Source organism: Giraffa tippelskirchi, chromosome 10 (genome assembly GCF_054371585.1).
Source record: "Giraffa tippelskirchi isolate mGirTip1 chromosome 10, T2T-mGirTip1v1.2.pri, whole genome shotgun sequence".
Lineage (NCBI taxonomy): Eukaryota > Metazoa > Chordata > Mammalia > Artiodactyla > Giraffidae > Giraffa > Giraffa tippelskirchi.
Window position 1 is genome coordinate 95720744 of NC_137284.1, and position 27115 is coordinate 95747858.

At 40.0% G+C, this 27115-nt stretch overlaps 1 protein-coding gene across 2 annotated transcripts in view; it reads left to right on the forward strand.

The window, feature by feature from the left end:
• The first annotated feature begins 2716 nt into the window (after positions 1-2716).
• The window catches only part of EPDR1 (ependymin related 1), a 60574-nt gene continuing 36175 nt past the window's right edge, over positions 2717-27115 (forward strand). For both annotated transcript variants that reach the window (XR_014067295.1, XM_081536009.1), the window contains exon 1: positions 2717-3280. Coding sequence is in view for 1 of the 2 variants with exons in the window: in XM_081536009.1 (XP_081392135.1) it covers positions 2976-3280 (305 nt within the window). In the remaining variant the exon portion in view is untranslated. The remainder of the gene's footprint in view (positions 3281-27115) is intronic.

The window sequence follows — 27115 nt, forward strand, 5'->3', positions numbered from 1 at the left end:
AACCACTCAGAGGAAGTGGTCTTCCTCCAAGTCTGTCCTTTTCTCTAGTCTCCAACTCTTCCATCCTCTGCATTGCTACTACCAAGGTGTTAACTCAGACAGTACCTCCTCTAGATTGTGACCGCATCTTCCTCTTCCCCCTGCCCTCTGCCTTGCCCGGCCATTCTCCACACTGACCTTGGGGAGCTTCCTAAGACTTCTACCTGATGACACTCTCCCTAGCTTTACATTTATGGTTGGCTCCAAAACTTCAGAATTAATAATAAATCCTTAAAAGGATTTTCAAGGCCCCGAGTGATCTGGCCTCAGATTACCATCTGCCTCATACTTGAACCCCCAAATCACACTCATTTCTTCTTGCCCCACATCTGTCTCTCATCCAGGAATGCTCTCTCCCACATTCACCTTCCTCACTCTTCCTCATCCTTGAAAAGCAGATCAGGTGAAAAGATGATACAAACTTTGAAACCAAGGTGTTTGTTTTTGTTTTTTTAAATTAATTTATTATTTTAATTGGAGGCTAATTACTTTACAATATTGTAGTGGTTTTTGCCATACATTGACATGAATCAGCCATGGGTGTACTTGTGTTCCCCATCCTGAACCCCCCTCCCACCTCCCTCCCCATCCCATCCTTCAGGGTCATCCCCGTGCACCAGCCCTGAGCACCCTGTCTCATGCATCAAGCCTGGACTGGCAATCTGTTTCACATATGATAATATACATGTTTCAATGCTATTCTCTCAAATCATCTCACCCTCACCTTTTGTTTCTTAAACGGTTGCTTTTTACCTTGATTCCATCCTACAGATTCTAACCTTACACAGACGTAAACCATAAACCCAATTAACATTGTTCTTAATGACCCTAAACTTCCAGACACACAAAGGTGTAGGCCTGTGGTATTGTCAGGTGATGGGTGAGGTGATGGGTCTCACTGCAGATGTGGCCACCAGGCGTGTTCCTGAGTCCTCAGCCCAAGAGCAAAGGCATCGTGTCTAGTCCCACAGTGTCTAGGGTCTAGACTAGTCCCCATAGTGTCTAGTCCTGCAGGCTCTCTACTGGGAGTGGGGGCTGCCAAACGGCCATAATGAATGACTGGTGTCATTTCTTCAGGAAGGGACCCTTTTTTCCACTTTTAATTTGGAGTTAGCGGGTGGTAATTTTGATAAAGTCAGCCATGGCCACAGGACTGGAAAAGCTCAGTTTTTCATTCCCGTTCCAAAGAAAGGCAATGCCAAAGAATGTTCAAACTACTTACTGTACAGTTGCACTCATTTCACATGTTAGCAAGATTACACTCAAAATCCTTCAAGCTAGGCTTCAGTAGTAAGTGAACCCAGAACTTCCAGATGTACAAGCTGGATTTAGAAAAGACAGGGGAACCAGCGATCAAATTAGATCACAGAAAAACAAGACAACTCCAGAAAAACATCTACTTCTGCTTCATTGACTATGCTAAAACTTTGTGTGGATCACAACAAACTGTGGAAAACTCTTAAAGAGATGGGAATATGAGACCACTGTACATGTCTCCTGAGAAGCCTGTATGCAGATGAAGAAGCAACAGTTAGAACTGGACATAGAACTATTTGTGGTTCAAAATTGGGAAAGGAGTATGTCAAGGCTATATGTTGTCACCCTGCTTATTCAACTTATATGTAGAGTACATCATGTGAAATGTTGGACTGGATGAATCACAAGCTGGAATCAAGATTGCTAGAAGAAATATCAACAACCTCATAGATGCAGATGAGGAACTAAAGAGCCTCTCGATGAAGGTAAAAGAGGAGAGTGAAAAAGCTGGCTTAAAACTCAACATTCAAAAAACTAAGATCATGGCATCTGGCCCCATCACTTCATGGCAAATTGATGAGGAAAAAGTGGAAATAGTGACAGATTTTGTTTTCTTGGGCTCCAAAATCTCTGCGGACAGTGACTGCAGCCACGAAATTAAAAGATGCTTGCTCCTTGGAAGAAAAGCTATGACAAATCTATTAGCATATTTAAAAGCAGAGACATCACTTTGTCAACAAAGGTCCATATAGTCAAAGCTATGGTTTTTCCAGTAGTCGTGTTTATGAGATATGAGAGACCATAAAGACGGCTGAGGACTGACAAATTGATGCTTTTGAATTGTGGTGTTGGAGAAGACTCTTGAGAGTCTGTTGGACTGCAAGGAGATCAAACCAGGCAATCCCAAAGGAAATCAACCCTAAATATTCAATGGAAGGATTGATGCTGTGAAACTGAAGCTCCAATACTTTGGGCACCTGATGTGAAATGCTGAATTTTTGGAAAAGACCCTGTCTGGGAAAGATTGAGGGCAAGAGGAGAAGGGGGCTACAGAGGATGAGATGGTTGGATGGAATCACTGACTCAATGGACATATATTTGAGCAAACTCCAGTGAAGGACAGGGAAGCCTGATGGGGTCGCAGAGTTGGACATGACTTAGCGATTGAACAGCAACAAAAACAATTTGATAAAGGGACAGGGTTATGTGGGGCACAGCAAGTGCAGCGATCCAGCTTTCTTGATCTTGACTTTGAGTTCGTCCTCCAGTGTTGGTTGTCTGCTGAATACTCAACTTAGCAGAAAAATCTTTTCCTTCTCACCCCACCACCCCACCCCACCCCCCCTTAAAACGCGGATACTCTTCAGGATGCTAGTGGCACCACTGCCACTGCATTTCCTGTTGGCAGCAGAGAGCAAGTGAAAACAGTAGCGGCAGCGGGCAGCGGCCCAGGCAGAAACAGCTCTCACACGGGAAGCTTTCCCGTGGCCGATCCCGGCTCCCAGGCCTTGTGCGTCCCGATCCCAACAGCTTGAAAGGCCAGCCGCCGCAACCTTCAGCAACTTGGCCAAGACCGCCCTCGGGCACAGTTGGAGAAAGACCCGCTGAGTGCCTGGGCTGCTCAGCGCCCCCTTGGGCGCGGGCTGGCTCTCTGGGGACTGCGGCCGTGGCAGAAGGCGATGCCTGGCCGCGCGCCCCTCCGCGTGGCCCGAGGGTCCCTGGACACTTGGCTGCTGGGCGGCCTCTGGGTCTGCGCGCTGGGCTGCCTCTGTGGCGTGGGGACGACGGCGCCGGGGGCTGGGGAGGGGTCTGAGGGCTCCCTGGGGGCTCAGCGCCCTTGCCAGGCGCCGCAGCAGTGGGAGGGACGCCAGGTGCTGTACCGGCAGAGCACCGGGCGCTACAGTCGCGCCCTGCTCTCTTACGACGGGCTCAACCAGCGCGTGCGGGTGCTGGACGAGAGGAAGGCGCTGATCCCCTGCAAGAGGTACGCGGGGCGCGGGGAGCGAGGCCGGGTCGGCCCTGGGAGGGCGAGGTCGAGGTAGCTGCGCCGGAGCGCGGGGTTTCCAGCAGCTCCCGTCGCCTTCCTCCCATCAAAGACAAACTTCGCGGAGAGGATCTCTTGGGGACAGCAGAGTTGGGGGCTGGGTGTCGGGCTGGCCCACTGGGTGCGGCCTGCTGGCGGGCACTCAGTGAGACCTCGCAGGGCGGTGGCCGGTGAAGAAAGGTGGCGCCCCCAGGCCCTAGTTCGCCCACATTCAAAGGCTGCTGAGTCAGCCTCCTGACTCCTGGTGCCCCCTTCAGCCTAGGGTGTGTCTTCTGCACTATCTCAGCGCTTTCAGGAGCCATCTGTGAGGGAGACACGCCGAATACATATTTTATACGTGTTTTTTTTTTTTTTTTTGCATTTTAAAGGAATATGACAACTCTTACCAAAAGTGTGCGGGATCACTTAAAGAACGTCACAACTGGTGAAATTTTAGTCTACTCCCTTATAATTTCATTTTGCAAGTTTTACATTCGGTGATCAAAAAGCCTGTATGTCTGTATCTTTTTTATAGAACATGATCTCTTATGTGTTGTTATTTGCCATTTTAATAGTTGGCCCCTACCTATTTTTAATGGCTGCACAGTATTCCACAGAGAGGTGATGCTACAATGCTTTTTAACCACTGGGGTGATTATTCACCTTTCCGCATCTATTATGACAAAGGACACCCTCTTTCCTGAGACTGCAGTTTGTTCTGACCCCATTAAAACCTGATTTCTATTTTGGGATCGCCACCTGTCAGTTCCTTCTGCCTCATTACTGTTTCTCTGTGTGTGTTCCTCCAAGGGTTATGCTGGCTTCTCATATGGAGTTGGCATAATTAGGAGGTGCCATGTGAATGTCCACAGTTTAAAGCTCCAGTGGGCAATAAAATGTGGGGAAAATTTGATACCATTTCACCTAAAAGTGTTTGTTGAAGTATTAGGCATCTTGAAGACAGTATGCAAATGCAAGAATTGTTCAAAACAATATATTTGAGAATGCAAAATAGTACATGATTGTAAACCACCAGTGCTGAGGAGGCCTGGAGTAGCCGAGTCATCATGGGGTATTGGGAGTATCTTTCCTCTTTCAAGAAGATGACTGTTTTCTGTTAAGTCTGGAAGAACTTTGTAATAATAATAGCAAAATCCAGCATTTGAATACTTGTTATGTACCAGGCATGGTCCTGAAGATGTTCCACATACCGTATTATTTAGTTTAAAAATCACAACCACTGGACAATGCAGGTTTTATGATCTCCATTTTACAAGCAGAGAAATCTGGGGCCAATCCAGATAACTTTCTCAGATCAAGAGCTAGGACTTGAAGAAGCTGCGTGTATTCTGACATCTATGATATACTGGGCACTTGTTCATTTCCTTATTCATTCAATCTGCATATTTTGTGTCAGTCATTTTGTATAATCAGAGTGGGTCCTGGGTTTCAGGGAGGTCATGGTCTGGGGGTGGAATCATATAAGGAAGAATTCCCATATAGTGGGGTAAGGGATGAGCTGGACTTGAGAGCACCCTAGATAAGCACCTAACCTGGAGGTGCTTCCCGGAGGAGGTGGAACAGGAGTGAGTCCCCAAATCCCTGGACGGGGTGACCATTAGGGGGAAGCAGGTGTGGAGGGAAGACTGATCCAGGAGGATCCATCCAGGTGTATTCTGGGACATCCTGCCACAGGCAAGGCTGAGAATATTCCAAGAACTGCATGCCAATCACTGTTAGACTGAAGCATGGAGTATGGCGGGAGGTTAGGGATCCAGGGAAGGATATTTAAACAGTGGAATGCCATGGCTTGGTTTTTAAAAGAGCACTGGATGAATGGTTGAGAATAAAGAAGAACAAGAGAAGAAGCCGAAACATGACCTAGGAGATGTTTGTAGAGAGATCCAGGTGGAAGATGGGGTGTGGCAATGTGATGGTAAGAAGTGGACACTTTTGAGAAATATTAAGGATACTGAAGAGGCTTATTGAAGGAGGTGCAGATGATTAGATGGTATGCTGCAGGGTGGTGGTGGGGGAAGTCAGTTTCAGCTTGTGAAAGCTAATGGTACTGACGGCATCGAGTAGATGGTGATGCTATTTGCTGAGACGGGATTTGGCTTCTGCACTTCTGAAGAAGGGTCAAGTACCGCTCTTCGTGTGCATTGTCCTGAAGCCTTGTATAGTGGTGGCTTACGGATGAGGAGTCATGTCAAAGATGGACTAGGATTGAGACAGACCTGGGACCTGGGACCCTATGCTGCAGTGCTCGCACATGGACATACTTCTCCTCCAGCAACAAAATACAAAGAAACTATATGGGACTAAAAATAACTGTGCATGCACAATTAGGGTGAATTCTGGACAAAGGATACAAAGAGATCCAAAAACCCAATCACCACATTTGAAAGAGCCTGGAGCAAAAGCAGCCTACTATGTGCATTCCCCTGCACAAAACACCACTGATAAAGGGGTGGGCAAACCACCTAAGCCATCCCCCTCCAGCCCGACCCCTGGATACACCCCTACCCTCATCCTGTGTAAGGAACAAGCTTGCTCCCCTTGGGGATTTGTTTGTTCTTGTTCCCCTCGCCCCCTCCACTGCAGCAGCGGCACCTATAAAGCCTTGCCTGAATTTCTTGTCTGGCCTCTGATCAGTTTCTATTGATTAAAGAGGCCAAGAACCCTGATCAGTAACAGGATGGCCCAAAGCACACAGCTGACACAGCGGAGTGAGGACAGGAGAAGGAAAGGAGGATAGGGTTCATCCCCCAACCTCCCAGAGGTAGGATTTTCATGATTTAAGGGATTAGGCTTTAGAGTCAGATAAATCTGCCTCTGAATTCCAATTTCTAATGCAGGTCTTTGGGTTACTAGATGGGAATGCTAATGCTACTAATGCCTAATGTATTGCTTTGCTGTGGGGATGAAATGAGTTTAACTATGTACAGCACATAGTGCAATGTAGAAGGTGTGGCAGCAATTGTCCCTCTGGCCACCACCATCTTTGCCATCCCGGTAAATTTACCATAGTCCAGAGACTCGCTGCCAGCCCCGTGAGCTCAGAAACTTGACCTTGTGGCACCCTCCAGGGCCTTTTGTTTGGGAGCTGACTGAGAATAAACAAGCTCAAGTGCAGCACTGTATATCTCAGGGAGTGCTGTAGCTGGCATGCGGGCCAGAATTCTCAAATCTGACTAGGTCATTCTCTCCCTGTAGGCATAACTATGTAGAGAGCCAAACTCTAATCAGGAGGCTATGAGCGAAGAGTTGGAGCAAATTCATGGAGTCTAATGATTGCCTGCTTTAGGCTGGGCTGTGTGCTCAACGTTGAGCTTTCCATCATGCATAAGAGGCCAGCCCAGCGGAATCAGGTTAAGATTAAGCAATGCATCATTTTCACTAGAGAAGTTAGAAGCATAGAAGTCCCTGATCCTATGCTACCCCAACACTGCTGGTCCAGACCCCCTTCACTCTGCACAGAGCCTGGGCGGGTATTGCTCAGGTTGTCTTAGCAACCTTTCTTCTTCTGTGACTCCATGATCATTAATAGAGTCTTCAGATGTGTATATTATAGCCTCACTGAGGTCACAGCCAAATCTTGCTGGCCTGGAAGCTTTTTTTTGTTCCCATGTGGTGATTTCTTTCTTTCTTTACTTTTTAAATTGAAGTATAGTTGATTTACAATGTGTGGGTACAGAAAGGTGATTCAGTTTTACATATATATTCATGTTCTTTTTCACATTCTCTCCCATTATGGTTTATTACCGGATATTGAATATTGTTCCCTGTGTCCATCTGGTGATTTCTCACTTCTTCACACTTGCCCTGATCTGTCAAGTGTTAATCTCACAGTTTAGCTTTTAGAGGCAATTTTATTCCTTTTCTTCCCAATTTCTTGGCAAGGTTCTATTCTTACAGTCCCATCTCTGGCCCTAAGTCAGAAGCAGAAAAGAATGGTGTGCACAAATGCATTTTTAAGCTTTTAAATGTAGATTTGTTGGAATAAACTCTGAAACTTTTTCAGGTACTAGCAGTCTTGCCAAGAAACCAGATACGATTTGAAGAAAATATGGATGTGTTGTCTCTTCATATTTATTAGTAAGTTGAGAAGTAAGTTTTAGAATTGGATCAACTTCTTAAGATTTTTATTTTGCATCCAGATAGTTATGGAAAATCCCACTGATAGTTACTGTGGAATGACTAGGATTTTCCAGGCTTTCTTCTCCCTGAGATGATGGAAAAGATTAAATAACTTTACAAGCTTCAGATAAGACAAGCCTTAGCAGAGAATGGGAAATATTAGTAATTGATACCATTTTGTTTTCTGTTTCCAACTGTTTTTTCCGGTAAACTCACAAATATTACATTTGGAAGACTGAAGGAAAAGCAAGATTTTTGTATTTCAGTAACATAGTGAATTTTATGGGAGAAGCAGTGTAGATACTGGATGAATTTTGTTAGACTACCAATAACTTACTGTTCTTATTTACAAAATGATAGATTGGGAGTTGGAATTAATGAAGTTATTGATGCAAAGGGAGCAGAGTGGCATTGAGAGGATATGCACTGGTAAGTTAGACATGTATCTTAGAGGACTATTCAACTACCAATCCCACATGTTTGAGGGTTTCTTTTTTTTTTTTGCTAAAGGATGAAAAGAAAAGTATGCCTTAAATGGGGTGACAAGTATCCACTTTATCTTATACAAATTCTGATTAGTTCATCTCTGTCTCAGATTTTCCAGAGCATTCTACTTCTTGGAGAACAGAATATCGTTTCTCTTCTCTATTCTTGGAGAAAACCACCTAGTGTAGTGGAGAGCATGTGGAAATCCATTTAGACAGTCGTGGGATGCCAAACATGGCTTCTAATCCTGGCTTCACCCCCACAAGTTCCTTTGCTTCTCGGAATATCAGTGCTTTTCACCTTTTAATTTGATTTGAATGATATCTACAGTATTTATACTAAATAATATTATGGCTTCTTAAAAGCTAAGTACAAATAAAATTATACGATACCATGATAGCACTACTTGTACTTTTATTACATTAGGCTGATTCTTTTTTCTTGCAAGATGCAATGAACTTGACATAGATTCTAAATTTATTTTTCAACTTGTCCCTTTGTGTAGATAAATTCAGATACATCTCTTTCTTCTTTCACCTTTCCACCAAAGCTTGTGTTCATGGGTAGAGATGAGATGGGCTGCCTTTCTATGCTTTGGCTCCAAACTCAGAAGGCTGTCTGTCCTCTCCATGAAGCCTCCTTGTATACTGTGGGATTGAATGGGACTGTTTACAGGAGTGTCCCTCCAAGGATCTGCTGTGGAAGATTCATTCCAAGGGAAGTTATCACATGGGGCAGCTTTGACAATTATATGTGTTTGAGAATCAGGATAAGGGTTTTTTTCTCCAAACGCACAATTTTATTTTGAAACTACTTCACACTTACAGAAAAAGTTGCACTTATAGTCCGTAGCCATTTTTTCCCAAGTCACTTGAGAGTGGTTGCCAGCTTGATGTCCCCATGGCCCCCCAGTATTTCAGTGTGTATTTCCTACAAACAGAGACATTGTCTTGGGACACAACCATGCAAATCAGGAAATTAGCATGTGTTCCTTGCTACCATCTGAAATTCAGGTCTTACTCAAATTTTGTCATTTGTGCTTTTGATGTTCTTGTAGCAGAAGGACCCAGTTTATATTTAAGCATTGCATTTAGGTGTTGTGTCTTTTTAGTCTCTTTTTGTCAGTTAACAGTTCCTCAGCCTTTCTTGCACTTCAATATTTTTGAAGATGACATGCCAATTATTTAGAATGTTCCTTGATTTGGGTTTTTCTAATGCTTCCTCATAATTAGATTCAAGTTATTCACCTAGGGTAGAAATGGCACATCTGGATGTTTACTTTGATAACTTGATGACTGATGTCTGCAATATTTCTTAAGTGTGAAATGACACTTTTATACTTTGTAATCCGTAAGTATTTTACAGGGAGATATTTTAAGACCATGTACATATTCTGTTCTTCATTAAAGTTTCAAGTTATTCTTTTATTTTTATCAGCATGGATATAAGGATGCTCATTGAATTCCACTCGCTTTCACTATTTATTTGATGTTCAGATTTGGCCAGTGGGAAGCTCTTCAAGTTGGCTTCTATGTTCTTTTGACATGTCTCTCTTCTTTGAACATATCCTCGATTTCTGCCAAGATATTCCAAGATCATCTGTACTTTCCTTGCTGGAGTATTGGAATAAGTCATTTCTCAGGAAGCTCTGGTTACTTTTACTAGAGAATAATACTTGGAAACCAAGGTCCCTGCTCTAGCTGTGCTCATGGCTATTGGGTGGCACTTTCCAGGCACCCTCACAAGACAAAGCAAAAAGATACAGGCTTGAATACATACACACACACACACACAAACTCACTCATTCACACATATATGCACATATTTACATCCACATTTATTTCTAAGCTTCCAATTCTAATACATAGAGATATTTATACCAGTGTCTCTAATTCTGATTCACCACCACATGGGTCATTCTAGATTTCTCCCGTTCATTTTTTGTAACTCCCTTTTCAGACCATGAGAAAACTGGCTCCCTTTATTCAATTGCAGTAGGTATTAGGCATAGCTATGCTACCTGCTCCTTACTTGGATGTCTTCCTGTTGGGCTCTGCACTCCAGGCCAGGCCATGCAGAGACATACCTTGCTTGACCCTGCCTAATGGCTCTAGACTAAATTGTTTAATGAAGGAAAGGGAAGGTCAGGTTACATTTTTTCGTATGTTTTTCTTTGGGATTTCTTGGGGCTAACATCGTTGTAAATCCTCAGAATGTGTCTGTGTGCTGGGGAAAGTAAATTAGTATGAAATATTCAACAAATTTATTTGATCCTGAGCCCTGTTTTGCACGGGTTGGGCTTTCATTTGAGGAACTCTTTTCAGAATTTCAGGAGAATTACTCTTTTGCCCTTACTCCCTCCTCCTTGATCTCTGAAGGCTGGAGCCAGTATTTTATTAGCTCAGGAAGTCTGACTGCTTGTGGCATTTTGATCCTCGAAAAATAAACCATGCTGATTTGTAATACTGAGTTTTTCTTCACGAAAGAGATTTTCTTGGAAGCACGTAAAGTTTGCTTTAAGAATCTTAATTCTGTGGGTCTATTGACCCTGAATTTCAGAGGACTGATGCTGGGATGTGGAAAAAGTGGGATGCAGAGATGAGGAAAAAGAAATTCCAAGGAAGATAAGCCCAGGAGATTAAAGGCATTGGTGGAATAGGAGACTAATTTATAAATAGAAGCCAGAGGTGGTCGCCATACTGCTTTGAAAATATCTTTATTTCTCTCCATTAACCTTGAACTGTTTCTTCCTGATTCTGACCTCAAAGATGGTGGTCAAGGGCAAAGTGCCCAAAGATCTGAAAATATTCCACCAATTAGTGGTTTGTTTTTCCTGGAATAAATGTGATAGGCTTATATTTCCCCAATTCCAGTAAAAATCTTCTATTTTTCCCCTTTATAATTTATTTTATTTTACCCAGCTTTCAAGAAAAAAAAATCTTCTCTTGATCTTCTTACTAACTGAAACTGCATTCTCTTCATCTATTTAAAGCAAATCTCATGCTAATTCCCATTTTTGTCCTCCCATGTTCTCTTGGACCCTCTCCAAGCAAACTTTCTCCATCCGAGCTCTACTGCAATGGCTCTGATCAAGGACAGTATGCTCCACATTACTAATCAAGTGATCTTTTATCTGTTTTCATTTTACTGTTGGTCATTTCCTCCATCTTGATGTATTTTCTTCTGTGGTTTTCAGGACATCATGCTCTTCTAGTTCCCCTCCTTTTACCTCATTTTCTTACCTTCTCTTTCTCTTTACTGTCACACATCTTTACTGTCAGGCTGGTCCAAACCTTCATCATTCTTGCCTGGGTTTTTTGCAACAGCCACCTAACAGGTCCCTACTTCTGCCCTTGCTCCCTTTGGTCTCTTCTCAACATCGCAGCCTGAGTGATTTGCTAAAATTGTTGTATCATGTTGCTTGTCTGCTCAAAACCCTCCTGTGTGTTTCTATGTCTCAGTGTAAAGGTTTTGCAAGGACTTCACCATCCTGTGGGATCTGCTCCCCCCAGCCCCTCCACACCTTGTCTTGACCTCTTCACTCTATCATCCATCCATTATCACCTTATCATCAGCTCACTCATTCAGCCCACAGCCTCAGCATGCTCAGTCCATTGGAACTTGGGTGGTTGATTCTTCTGCCTGGAAAGCCTTTTCCCTGAAAAGCTGTATGACCCACTCGCAAATTAGACTGTCCTTTCTCTCCATGACATATACGCCACCTCACTGCCTTTTATCTTCAAGATATTTACTTACTATTTCATATTTTTTATTAACATACTATTTTAATATTTTATTAATATGCTATTTAATTTAATTTAAATTTTAAAGTCTGTTCCCTCATTTCCTCTGCCACCCAAAGTAAAGCTCCATTAGGTCCAGGATTTTTCCCTGGTTGTTGCTGTATTTCCAGCACCATAGAATAGCCCTACTAAATTTTTTTGAATGAGGGAATGAATGACAATGATAACATATATTCATTGTAAAAGGATATCTAAAATATAGATATGCAAAGAGTAAAAATTATCCATAACTATCAAGCCAATATGACTACTGGTAACATCTTCTAAATATCCTAGGAGACTTTTGGATGCACAGTTTACATACTGTAGCGCACACTGTTTGGTAACAGGCTGTTTTTCATTTAACAATATTGTGCAAGCTCATCCATACTGACTAGTCTGCTTGTATCATCTTTGAACTCCTGGCTTTTCCCCCTTCAGGTCTTAGCCCAGAGGGGCCTTATGTGATTATCCAATAAAGCCCTCTCCACTACGCACTCTCCATCTCATCTCATTCTGTTTTACTCAGGACACTATCACTGAGTGACATTGTCTTGAGTCTCTCTTCCCGGGAGTGAGAGGAGAAATTGATCAGTCTGGTATAGTACCGAAAGTCCAGCACCTAGAAGTGCTTGGCACATAGTATATCTCAATAATGTTTATTGAATGAGTAAATACCATTTTTATGACTTTTGGATTACTAGTATCATACATGTTCATGGTGGAAAATCTAGGTAACCAAGAATAGCAAAATAGAGTAAAGAGAATCATGTTGTCCAGAATTAACAACCCTTATATATGTGCTTCTAGATTTTTAAATTTCTATTTCTGAATATACAATTCTAAAATTAAATTAGAAACATGCTATGTGATTTTTAAAAATTTAACAAAACATTGCATATTTTCATGCCACTATGTAATCTTTAACAGAATCACTTTTAATGACTGCATGGTATTCTGGCTAATGGATGGAACACAGTTTCTATAAGCAATCCCTAATAGGGGACTGTTAGATTTCTTTCTCCTTTATGTCTCACTACTACAAATAACTACATGTATAACCTTGTATTTGTGTGCAATTTACTTCAAAAATATTTTGCACAGATTCCTGGATAAGAAAATGGTTGAAAAGGGATTACACATTTATAAAATTTTGACCACTTTGCTTTTCAGGAAGGTTGTTCCAGCTGATATTTCAACTGGCAAAATATGAATGTTCTTATTTACCCCACTCACACATATAAGGAGCCTCATTAATTTTTAGCGATTTCAAATATGATAAACAAAAAAACTGAAAGGCAAAATGACATACTGCAGTGATGTCATACTCCCTTGTCATGAGTCTCACTCTAAAGTGAATGCCTCTAATTAGCCACAGTTATGTCTCCTACAGGCTGCTGGTTTAACAAAGGTACACTATCATGTTCAGTGAATATTTTTCTGACCTATTTTATGAAGAATTTATTCTAATCAGGATGAGTCTTAAACTTCCCCAGCCTAGTGATTTATACTAATAGATTGCCTAACATTTAACCATCTTTGCATTCCTGAAGTAAATTCTATTATTATGTATTATCTTTTAATAGTCTGCTTGATTTGCTAATATTTAATATTCATTTTTAATCCATAGCCATAATTTAATTTGATCTATAGTTTATATTTTTGTGTTTTCTATATTTTAATGTCAGAGTTTCATAGTTTTGTAAAAGAACTGGCAATCTTTCTGCATTTCTGTATGCTCTATAGCCTTGAGGTTGGAAAAAACTGATTCATGAAACCATGTGGACCCAACTCTTTTTGAAGAAGTAACTCTTTGATCTCTTTTTAAGATCAAAGATCTAAGATCTCACTAGGCTATTATAAGGATTTTTCCTCTAGTTATTGACCAGTTTACTTTTCTGCTTAAGTCTGAGTCAGTTTTGGTTGTTTATATTTTCCTAGAAAATCTTTTACTTAATCAACATTGTATTTATCATCGTAACAAGTTTGTGCATGGTATTCTCTTAACTCTTAAAAAAATTCCACTTTATCTATCAATATCCCCTTTTCTTCCCAATATTCTATATTTAAATTTTCTTTTTTTCTCTAAATTACATTTTAACAATAAGCTAATGGATTTGTGTGATGGCTTTATGGTTTATTATTCATTTATATTTTACATCCAATATCTTCTTTGTTAAGAATAATTTTTGTGAATTAAATTTCAGTGTCTACCCACATTTTGAAAAGTTCTGAAGCAGGGTTATAGTGGAGCATACACTCCACTACAGGTAGAAGGGCATGCCCTGACCAGTACATCCCCCAGATTCCTTTCACCTATGAGCTACTCACAGCTCTTCTCTCATCAAACACTGTTTACTCACTGCTCCTCACTCTGGTTTGGAGAATTCCCCCTAATATGGGCATTGGAAGTTCCCCCACCACCAACGGTTTCCTTCTGAAGCAGTACCTCTTGAACCAAGAGGTCCTCTGAAGAATCAGACCCCTTGCAGGGTGACTGCATTGCCCTCAGACCTTCCAAAGAAAAGAGGAACTCTTGGGACAGATGGCTCCCAAACAGACGCAGCAGCTGCTCCTGGACAAAAAGGCTGCAGTTCCTTGGATGACCCCTGTCCTTTCATAGCAGGCTGTTGTGTTAGCTAAAGTTAGGTCTATTGGGAAAGGTACAGAGTGTGAATTCTGCCAATAAGTGAGGACCCTCTTCTGGGTTTGAGTTTTCACTGTATCTTCACATGGTGGGCATGGTCAGCTAGCTCTCTGGCATTTCTCTCTTTTTTTTTTTCCATTCATAAATTTTATAAAATTTGAGGGAGACATATCAATCCTACCAAAGTTATTATTAAAAAGGAAGGCCAGAACTTATTCCAAATATTTTATCATACCAGGATTATATGATAACAAAATCAAACAATATGCTGTAAGAAAATCACAAATTTCTTCATGAGTATAGATGTAAACATACTTAATAAACTATTAACATATTACATCCAACAGTGTATTCGTGCGTGCTCAGTCACTTCAGTCATGTCCGACTCTTTGTGACCCTTTGGACAATTGCCTGCCTGGCTCCTCTGTCCATGGAAGTCTCTAGGCAAGAATAGTGGAGCACATTACCATGCCCTCCTCCAGGGAATCTTCCGACCCAGGGATTGAACCTGCGTCTCCTACGTCTTCTGCATTGTAGGCAGATTCTTTACCCACTGAGCCACCTGGGGAGCTTTAAATCCAACAGTATGTAATTTTATATACATATATATAAATATATAAATACATATATATACATATATACATATATACACACACACACACACACACACACACACATATATATATATATATAAAATGGATCTTGACCTAGTGGTGATTATGCAAGTTTGATTTAATTGTTAAAAATTCAGTCAATATAACTCACTATATTTATAGAATAAACAAGAAAAATTATACAGTCATCTGAAGAGATATAGAAAGATCATTTGGTAACATTCAACATCCATGGCAGGCAGGCCCTGAACCCAGCCCCAGCAGGGCCTTCCTTCTGCCTCTGAGTGCTACTATGTGAATTTTTTTTTTTTAATTGGAGGATAATCCCATTCATGAAGGCTCTTGGCCAAATCATCTTCCAAAGACCTCACTTTTAAATACTCATCTTGGGCTTTAGGTTTTCAACATAACTTTGGGGGAGAAAAAAATTCAGGTCATAGGACCCAGAGACTCTGCTCTTGAGCATCTCAGAAGTTGTCAAGGAAGATGCTAGCCAATAGGAAGATAGTGGCACAGGGCCAAGGGGCACGCAGGTTCCTGGGTCTGATGTAATCTTGTCAGCTATAGGTGAGATATAACTTACGAGGACTATAGGAGGCATCATGAACCACCAGACTAGTTGGTGTGGCATCCAGGAACAGCCATAATGAATGCAAGGGCTTCACGGTTGCTTGAAAATACTTGCAGGGAAGACTGTGGTGAGCAAAACCATCTGCACTGATGCCAAAGCTACTAAAACATTGCCCCCAAGACCCTTAATGGAACACCTCTTATATCCTTTGCAATCATAAGGCCTGCTGCCCAGAGTATCTCACTGAGAAGCCAATGACCCAGGATCCAAGCTGGAAAAGGCAGACATTCCTCTGAGGAAGATGCCCGACCACCATGGAACTATCTGAGTTGGCTGAAGTCAAGTGGAAACAGCACCTGCTTCAGAATTTCCAGGACAACTCTTGGCAGAGAGGCCCTGGTGGAAGTGGGGAGGCAGAGGCAGTAAAGGTAGAGAAAGCCCAGGGGGATAGAAATTCTCATTTCAGGAAAAACAGGCAGTGGGCCAGTGAAAATTCTACAGCCTATGCTCTTGGGAGCAAAGGATGCTGGGAGAGAATCCACCTCATATTTAATATCCATTGAGATGCCACGTTATGTGCTGTGTTCTGGCGTGGTTTACGTGTTTCCTCTGGATATGGGAGTCCTCCCTTTCAGTCGAGCTCTTTGTAACAGATTCTATTTTGGACAGTGATTCTTCTTGCAGCCAGTGTTGGTTATTGTCTGGCTTACCCCTGAGACCCCAGAGGAGCCACCCTCGTGAAGGCTTGGTCCTCTTTGGGATCTGCTTTTCTGGTGCCAGAACACAGTTTCTTTTGTAAAAGATCAGTATTTATTTAGGTCCCACTTGGTATGTGGAAAAGAATTTAAAGTGTTTGGATGGCTTCTCATCTTTCCTTCTTTCACCACGCTGAGTCAAGCCTCTAAAAGGTCAACTTCTTCACTTGTTAAAACACAGAGGAATTTTTATAGTGTGTGTTTGTATAAATTGCTAAGTAGCTTTGCCACAATGTTCTCTGTTAAATGAGAAACATGAATTATTTTACTACTTTTATTATTCACTGCAGTTTCTTTTATATTTATATTCACATTCACCTGACTCCTAGATTTGATTCATGTCTTGGTCAGCTAGAGAATATATTCAATTAATTTTTTTCAGATATGGTATTGCTGTGGTGGTGTAATTTCAGAGATTTTGAATGTTGGGGAATTTCTTATTGTTTTTTCACATAATGATAATTTGGGGGCGCATATAATTCATTGGGTAATAATAGTATTTTTGCTTAAATTTTTTATGGCATTTAGAATTCTAGAAGAGAAGTTTGATACCAAAGTAATTTTGGTTTAGTTTTAACAATTTTTTTGTGCACAAGTCTTTGTAGACTGTATTTTGTTAACCTTGAACTTTTTTAAATTAAAAATTTTTATTGAAGTATAGTTGATTTACAATGGCTTAGGAATACAGAAAAGAGGTTCAGTTATATATATATAATACATAAATATATATTCTTTTTCAGATACTTTTCCATTATAAGTTATTATAACATACTGAATATAGTTCCCTGGGCTATATAATAGGTCCTTGATGTTTATCTATTTTATAGATAGTTGGGTGTGTATGTTAATCTTTGAACTTTATTAACATCTCTTGGTTAATGTGCAGTTCTAGGGAAATTTCTGGAGGCTTGATACTTTGTCTTCTCTATTTGTTCCTTGTAGAATATCTACTTATCATGTACTGATTCTCTTACACCTGCCTCCCCCCATTTTTTATCTTTTCACTAGCCTTTCATCACTTTTTATGTTTTTTTCACTTGAGTTCTGGAATAGCACCTTTTAACTCACCACTTCTGCTTTTTGCTTTTGTTGGTTCCCATAGCCAGTCTGCTTCATACTACTTTCACTGCAGTTTCTATCTTGATAATCATGTTTTTCATTGGAAAGCTATTCTTGTGGTCATACATTATTCCTTTTTTTCTTAAATGCAAAATCCAAAATCCTAGTGAAACTGAAAAATAAGATTTGTATTTTTGTTTTGTTAACTGTTAGCTGGAAGGTTATGTGCGTGTGTGTTTGTATTTCAACATAGTGTGTGCTGTGTGCTAAGTTGCTTCAGTCGTGTTCAATTCTTTGCAACCCCATGGACTGTAGTCTGCCAGGCTCCTCTGTCCATGGGATTCTCCAGGCAAGAAGAGTGGAGTGGGTTGCCTTGCCCTCCTCCAGGGGATCTTCCCAACCCAGACATTGAATCCGTTTCTCTTAGGTCTCCTGCATTGGCAGGCAGGTTCTTTAGCACTAGTGCCACCTGGGAACTATTATTTTCTGCTGAAAAGCAGAGTGCTGACTATATGACCCTGACTATGCTTGTATCCTCTCAACCTCCTTAATACCCCTGATATGAAGTTTTAGAAATCACCATGTACCATGGCACATGGGTATCTCGGTACTAATGACGTGTTTTCTTTTAGTGGTGGTAGAAAAAAACCTTCCTTGAATTATTGCCTCATGAGAAATTTTTTTATTATCTTTCATCAGATGAAAGAATATATGCCTACACATTGCCAATATTCATCCAGATACGTTTTTTTTTGGGGGGGGGGACCTCTTTAGTTTCTTGAGCATCCTTTTTTTCTTTTGAACTAGAATCCAAGTAGTGGAGGCCCATCACCTTACAGCTTCTTAAATTGCACACATAATTATTCTTTGACTTGACTTTTCCTAGGGCTGCATTTTCAAGTAATTGAATTTTCCTTTTGTTATGTGCGGTTGGCATCAGCCTGCATGATGAGTTGGTGTCTAACACGACAATTTTGAAATAGTGTTTTTCTTTTATGTCTCATGATTACTGGAGGGTGTAACTCGATCTTGGTATACGCCAGAATGTCAAGTGGCCGCAGCTCAGTTCTTCCTGCTGAGAGTCAGAGAGCCGGCATGCATTACTAATCTATTATATTGCATATTAAACAAATCCAAAATTTTTCCAATTTCTTCCATAAAAGCCAAAGTACTTTTGTAATCACAATATAATATTTGTCCACTCCCTTTTCTGTAATTTAGTATATCTTGGATGGCCAAGTACTTCTATGTGAATGGGAAAAATCATTCCTTTCCCCTGTGGAAGGAGGCAAAGAGTGTAGTATTAGTGAATTAGAGTGAGTCTGATTGGAGATCACATCTTGGGTTTGATCATGGCATCATTACTTACTACCAAATTATGCTTCGAGCCTCATATTTTCTCATCCATTTTTTTTTTTTAATGAAAAAAGCTAAAAATGTCAGCCAGCTGAATTTGCCAGTCTGTAACTTCTGCCCTATACTGTTTTTTTTTTTTTCTGACTACCCCAATTCAAGACAGAAAAACAGTTGCCATTTGGCTGTGAAGGCAGTAGCTCTTGGGTTCATTTATGCCCAGGCCAGGCTCTGGTATTTCGAGTTCTAGGATTAATCAAATCCTTGGACGCTGCTCATTCTGGAAGGGAAGGCTCTCATAGACTTGTTATTATAAAGTCTCCAACAGGTAATACCTATGAAGTATTCGTTTTTACTTGTTTCTTCTTTTGGCTGCAGAAAATTTGACTGTCATTGGCTTAAATTAAAAGGATGTTTGTTGTTTACTTCAGAATTCTGGTGATATGTGTTTGTAGGTTTGACTCAGCAGTTTCATCAGGTGTCCTGGTTCTTCTCCATCCACCCACTCTGCCACTCTTAGTATGCTGGCTCAGAGTTGCAACAGGGTACGCTGACATGTTGCCTCATGGCTTCAAGGTGGCTGCCTCTACGCCAAGCCTTATATTCTTACTCAACTATGTTCAAAGAAAATGAAGGAAGTGGAAGTGGAACAGAGATTCTCCTCTTCTTTTTTTTGAGAGCAAAGAAATTTCCAAAGGATTCCCTTTCCCCATAGACTTATTTTTAGGTCTTTAAGACCAGAACTGATAATACTCCTAGCTTCAAAGAAGACTACGAAAATGAGTATATGAGTATATGAGTATACTGTCTCAGCCTCTATATTGAGAGGCAGGTCAGGAAGAATGGGTGAGAATGCCTGCTGTGTCTTCCACAAAAAGCCTCATTATGCCCTCAAAAGTGTTGTTTCCTTCATCTCTCCATTTCATCTGAAAGAATTAACCTTTTGCTACATAGTAGATCACATCTTAATGTGTACATGTTAAATGAATAGTTTACTTGTTAAACATTAACTGATTATGGCAAATACAACTGTAATCAGACTTTCCTACAAAGCTATAAATCCTTGCATTTATGCAATAATTTCACATTCATTATCTAAAATTGTCTTCATAATGCTGTGAGATTTAAAATTTTAGTCTCTTTACATATGGAAAATACAGAGTTTAAAATTATGGTGATATACAAAAATAAACTCAAAATGGATTAAAGATCTAAACGTAAGACCAGAAACTATAAAACTCCTTGAGGAAAACATAGGCAAAACACTCTCCGACATAAATCACAGCAGGATCCTCCATGACCCACCTCCCAGAATATTGGAAATAAGGGCAAAAATAAACAAATGGGACCTAATTAAAATTAAAAGCTTTTGCACAACAAAGGAAACTATAAGCAAGGTGAAAAGACAGCCTTCAGAATGGGAGAAAATAATAGCAAACGAAGCAACAAACAATCTCAAAAATATACAAGCAACTCCTGCAGCTCAATTCCAGAAAAATAAACGACCCAATCAAAAAATGGGCCAAAGAACTAAACAGACATTTCTCCAAAGAAGACATACAGATGGCTAACAAACACATGAAAAGATGCTCAACATCACTCATTATTAGAGAAATGCAAATCAAAACCACAATGAGGTACCATTTCACACCAGTCAGAATGGCTGCTATCCAAATGTCTACAAGCAATAAATGCTGGAGAGGGTGTGGAGAAAAGGGAACCCTCTTACACTGTTGGTGGGAATGCAAACTAGTACAGCCACTATGGAGAACAGTGTGGAGATTCCTTAAAAAACTGGGAATAGAACTGCCATATGACCCAGCAATCCCACTGCTGGGCATACACACTGAGGAAACCAGAATTGAAAGAGACGCGTGTACCCCAATGTTCATCGCAGCACTGTTTACAATAGCCAGGACATGGAAGCAACCTAGATGTCCATCAGCAGATGAATGGATAAGGAAGCTGTGGTACATATATACAATGGAATATTACATAGCCATTAAAAAAATACATTTGAATCAGTTCTATTGAGATGGATGAAACTGGAGCCCATTATACAGAGTGAAGTAAGCCAGAAAGAAAAACACCAATACAGTATACTAATGCATATATATGGAATTTGAAAAATGGCAATGATAACCCTATATGCGAGACAGAATAAGAGACACAAATGCATAGAACAGTCTTATGGACTCTGAGGGAGAAGGTGAGGATGGGACGTTCTGGGAGAATAGCATTGAAACATGTATATTATCATATGTGAAACAGAACACCATTCCAGGTTCGATGCATGAGACAAACGCTCAGGGCTGGGGCAATGGGATGACCCAGAGGGATGGGATGGGGAGGGAGGTGGGAGGAGGGTCCAAGAGGGGGAACGCATGTAAACCCATGGCTGATTCATGTCAATGTATGGCAAAAACTACTACAATATTGTAAAGTAATTAGCCCCCAGCTAAAATAAATAAATTTATTTAAAAAAAAAAATTATGGTGATATAGTTCACCATCGGTAGACTGGGATCCTTAATTCCTTGACTAAAGCTTCTTTACAGTGCTTTTAACACTGTAATGTCTGTAAACATTATCCCGAGGTAGGAAAATTAGACAGAAAGGTTTTCTCCCATTTTCTCATAGTAGCATACACTTTTAGTATCTTTTCTAATGGGAGGAAATTAATGATACTCTACACCCAGTTAAAAATTCCACTGTTCCTTTTTGGGAAATAGTAGTACCTCATATAATATAAAATGGGAATTTCCTTTTGATCCAACAATCCCAGTTCTTAAATTTTAAATAGGAATATAAAAACAGAAAGCAATGTATGGCAAAACCAATATAATATTGTAAAGTAAAAAACACAGATAAATAAATTTAAAAAATGAAATAAAATAGGCCATAAGGAAGTTGTTGGAGACGATGCATTTGTGTAGGTATGTTTTAACAGGTGTTTACATGTGGAAAAACATAACATTGATATATTTTAGATATGTGTAGTTTACTGTATGCCTATTAACTGCAATAAAACTGTTGCAAAAAAAAAAAAAAACACAGAAAGCAAAAGGGCATATCTCCAATTTGTATTTAGTATTGTTAATACTAACAAACTGTGAAAATAATCTTAAGTGGTCATGAGTACGGAACTACTGAAGCAAATTATGATGTGTGTGTATATATACATACATACAAGAGAAATATGCATCTAATAAGTATTGTAAAGCATTGTCATGTAGGAAAATTGATGGAATCATTGATTACAAATTCCTAAATAGTAGACTGAACCCAATACCACATGAAAAAAGAATACATTATGACTGAGGTTTATTCCAGGAATGTAAGGATGATCCAGTTTTAAGGAATCTATAAACATCTGTGAAAGGTGGATGATAAAACTCAATTAACAATCTTGATACAAAATATTCAGTAAGAACAAATTGATCCTTCCTTAATATGATGAAATCTGTATCGTTCTTAATGTTGAAATCATAGCCCCTTTCCCACTAAACTCAGGAAGAAAACAAGAATGTCCATTAGCTCCATTTTATTTAATATTGTGTTTGATTCACTGGCCAATATAATCAGAGATAGAATATTTAGAGACATGAGAATTAGAAAAGAAGAGATAAAAATGATCTTTGCTAATGATATGGATATAGTATACTGGAAAACATAAAAGGCCTAAAGAATAAAACTAATTCAAACAGTAAGATAATTCAGGAAGGTAGCTGTATATAAAATTAGCCTGAAAAATCACTAGACTTAGTATATACAAACAATAATCTAGAAATAGCAAATAACAATGGAAGGTCTCATTTAAAAAAGCAACATCAAAAACAACAAAAGACTAACTACTTATGAATAAATTTAAAGAAAATGTGAAAAATCTGTATAAGAAAAATTTCAAATACTGCTGATATATACAAAATGACAAAACGAGATTTGAAAAAATGCAAATACATGCAAGGATGGGCACAATAAAGGACAGAAATGGTAAGGATCTAACAGAAGCAGAAGAGATTAAGAAGAGGTGGCAAGAATACACAGAACTATAAAAGAAAGGTCTTAATGACCCAGATAACCAACGATGGTGTGGTCACTCACCTACAGCTGGACATCCTGGAGTGTGAAGTCAAGTGGGCCTCAGGAAGCATAACTATGAACAAAGCTAGTGGAGGTTACGGAATCCCAGCTGAGCTATTTCAAATCCTAAAAGATGATGCTGTTAAAGTGCTGCACTCAGTATGCCGGCAAATTTGGAAAACTCAGCAGTGGCCACAAGACTGGAAAATGTCAATTTTCATTCCAATCCCAAAGAAAGGCAATGCCAAGGCACATTCAAACTATCTACAACTGCACTCATTTCACATGCTAGCAAGGTTATGCTCAGAAACCTTCAAGCTAGGTTTCAGCAGTACGAGAACTGAGAACTTCCAGGGGTACAAGCTGAGTTTTGAAGAGGCAGAGGAACCAGAGATCAAACTGCCAACATTTATTGGATCATGGAGAAAGCAAATGAAACTGAACATCGCTCAGTCATGTCCGACGCTTTGCGACCCCCTGGACTATACAGTCCATGGAATTCTCCAGGCCAGAATACTGGAGTGGCTAGCCTTTCCCTTCTCCAGGGGATTTGCCCAACCCAGGTATCGAACCCAGGTCTCCTGCATTGCAGGTGGATTCTTTACCAGCTGAGCCACAAGGAAAGCCCAAGAACACTGGAGTGGGGAGCCTATCCCTTCTCCAGAGGATCTTCCCAGCCCAGGAGAACGAGGGTCTCCTTCATTGCAGGTGGATTCTTTAGCAATTGAGCTACAAGTTCCAGAAAAACATCTACTTCTGCTTTATTGACTATACTAAAGTCTTTTCACTGTGTGGATCACAACAAACTGGAAAAATTCTTAAAGAGATGAAAGTACCAGAGCACTTTACTTGTCTCCTGAGAAATCTGTATGTGGGTCATGAAGTAACAGTTAGAACCGGACATGGAACAACTGACTGGTTCAAAATTGGGAAGGGAGTATGGCAAGGTTGTATACTGTCTCCCTGTTTAACTTCTACGCAGAGTACATCATGTGAAATGCCAGACTGGATGAATGAAGCACAAGCTGGAATCAAGATTGCCAGGAGAAATATCAACAATCTCAGATATGCAGATGATACCATTCTAATGCGAGAAAGTGAAGAGGAAGTAAAGAGCCTCTGATGAGGGTGAAAAAGGAGAGCAAAAAATCTGGTTTGAAACTCAGCATTCAAAAAACTAAGATCATGGCTTCCAGTCCCACCACTTCATGGCAAATAGAAGGGAAAAAAGTGGAAACAGTGACAGATTTTATTTTCTGGGGCTCCAAAATTACTGTGGACAGTGACAGCAGCCATGTAATTAAAAGACGCTTGCTCCTTGGAAGGAAAACTGTGACAAACCTATTAGCATATTAAAAAGCAGAGACATCACTTTGACACCAAAGGTCTGTATAGTTAAAGCTATGGTTTTTCCAGTAGTCATGTACAGATGTGAGAGCTGGACCATAAAGAAGGCTGAGTGCTGAAGAGTTTTCGAATTGTGGTGCTAGAGAAGACTCTTGGACTGCAAGGAGATCAAACCAGTCAATCCTAAAAGAAATCAACCCTGCATATTCATTGGAAGGACTGTTGCTGAACCTGAAGCTCTAATACTTAGGCCACCTGATGTGAAGAACAGACTCATTGGAAAAGACTCTGATGCTGGGAAAGATTGAAGGCAAGAAGAGAAAGGGGTGGCAGAGGATTAGATGGTTAGATAGCATCACTGACTCAGTGGACATGAATTTGAGCAAACTCGGGGCGATCGTGGAAGACAGAGGAGCCTGGGTGTGCTACAGTCCATGGGGTTGCAGAGTCAGACACAACTTAGCAACTGAACAATAACAAGGACTTTTTTTTTTTTTTGCGGTGTAATAGGATAACAATATCATACAGGTATCCATTCTTCCTTGGAGTAGGAAATGGCAGCCCACTCCATGGCAACCCAATCCAGTATTCTTCTTGGAAAATTCCATGGACAGAGGAGCCTGGTGGGCTACAGTCCATGGGGTTGCAAAGAGTTGGACATGACTGAGCACATCCAATCTTCCTACATTAATATTAAAACTTAACTCAGTCCTCCCAAATGCCAAAAAGTCGGGGTTTTTTGGAGCTAAATAAGTTAATTCTAAATTTTATATTGCAAAACTTAAAAAGCAAGTATTTAGGAAAGGCCTGGAAAAGGAGGACACCATGGAAGGTCTAGTAAATTCTACGAGATTATGAAATGGCATTCTAGTAAGTCTCTGTAATTAAACCAGTGTGACACAGGTGCATGGATAGATAGACAACCCAATGGAATAGAGTTCTGGTGTAGACCAGTGTACACCTAGAATTGGTGTATAAGGAGGGCAGCCTCTCAGGTCACTGGGGCAATGATGGACTTTTAAATCAATAGAGTTAGAACAACTGGGAAAAGATAACACTGTACCCATATGTCACATCATACACAAGAATAAATACCAAATGAATTAAAGATCTAAATGTTAACAAAAGAAAACCATACAGTGATAAGAGAAGTCATCGGTGAATTCTTTTATAACCTGGGAGAAGGCAAAGGTTTTCTAAATCTGACAAAATCTGAAAGCAGTGAAAGGAATCTGACTTCAAAAATGTGCATTGTAGGAAAAAATGTAAATAATGCCAACAGACAAATGGCAGAGAAAAAATATCTGCAACTAAGACACAAAAGGCTAAGTAAGTCACTAGCTACAGAAAACTGAGAAAGTCATATGGTCCTTAAACATATGAAAAGATATTTCAGCCGACTATACTGAATGAAGACAAATTAAAACTACACTATTTTAAATTCAACAATTTGTCCCTGGTAATGGGCTTCCCTGGTAGCTCAGTGGTAAAAAATTCGCCTACCAATGTGGGAGATGGAAGAGACAAGGAATTGATCCCTCGGTCGGGAAGATCCCCTGGAGGAGGAATGGCAATCCACTCCAGTATTCTTGCCTGGAGAATCCCATGGAGAGAGGAGCCTGGTGGGCTACAGTCCATGGGGTTACTGAGAGTTGGACACAACTGAGCAACTGAGCACTATTCTATTCATTGTGGAAGGGAAGTGACTGGGAGGGGCCAGAGAAGCCTTCGGAGGTGCTACAACTGGATATGGATGGGGGATCCCAGTTCTTCAGTTAGTAAAATTTATCATGCTCTACACTGTAGATTTATGCAGTTTAGTGTATGTTCATTATGCTCACCCAAAAAGGAAAATGTGTTGTTTTTTTAAAATCCTGACGTTTCTTACTTATCAGATTCGCACACATCCAAGTTTGACAGCATGATCTGTTGGCAAGACTATAAAGGAAACAGGTGCTCTCATTTATTACTGATAGAAGTGCAAAATTGTACAACTCTGTAAAAAGAAATTTGATAATATTTAACAAAATACTGTTGTCTTTGTAGTTTCAAATCAGTGATTTATTCAAAATATATACCTCCAAAATGGCACAAGATTATTCACTGTGGTGTTTGGAGCTATATAAGAATGGAAACAAGCCAGTGCTCACCAGTAGGAGACTGACTAAATAATCAACGCTACTTACCCACAATAAACTATTGCTATGACCATAAAAAAGAATAATGATAACCTCAGTGTATTAATAGAGACTGGAAAAGGCAAGGTGCCAAAAGTGTATATAGTATTCTACCCTTTTTATAAAGAAGAGAGAGCAGTAAGAGAACATACATGTGTTTGCTTATATTTTTGAAAGGAAATAAAGGAAAATAACAGGAAAGCCGATGAAAAGTGCTGTTTGTCGGGAGATCAAGGGATGGGGCAGGGGTTGAGATGGGAGACTTCTCTGAATGTGGTTTTTTACATTTTTCTGAGTTCTGAAACATGACAATTTTTACATATTTAAATAATAAAATTAAATCAAAGAGGAAAAGTGTGAAGTCCTTGAGGAAAAGTGTGAAGTCCTTGAGTTGACAACAAACAAATGAACCTAATGACAGATCAACCTGGAAATGTACCCACTCAGGGAACAGGCTTAATCCAAGTGAATTTTTACTGCAGTATTGAGTTGTATTCTAAGCATGAAAAGAATTACAATGAAATTTTAAACTTCACTGGGGAGTTTTATTCTTTGATAACACTTTTGAAAGTATTTCAGAGCTACTGTAGGATTAAGCAAATAAATAGATTATTTTAAAAGAAAATATATACAAACATAAAAAATGATAGAGAAGAACCTATAAATTAGATTGGAAATATATGTATGAACTCACGATTTTTTAAAAAATGTACAAGGCTCCAACCACTAAAATATTCTCAAAACAAAGACATCCCAGTGACAATGAGCACATCTAGGGCCCTG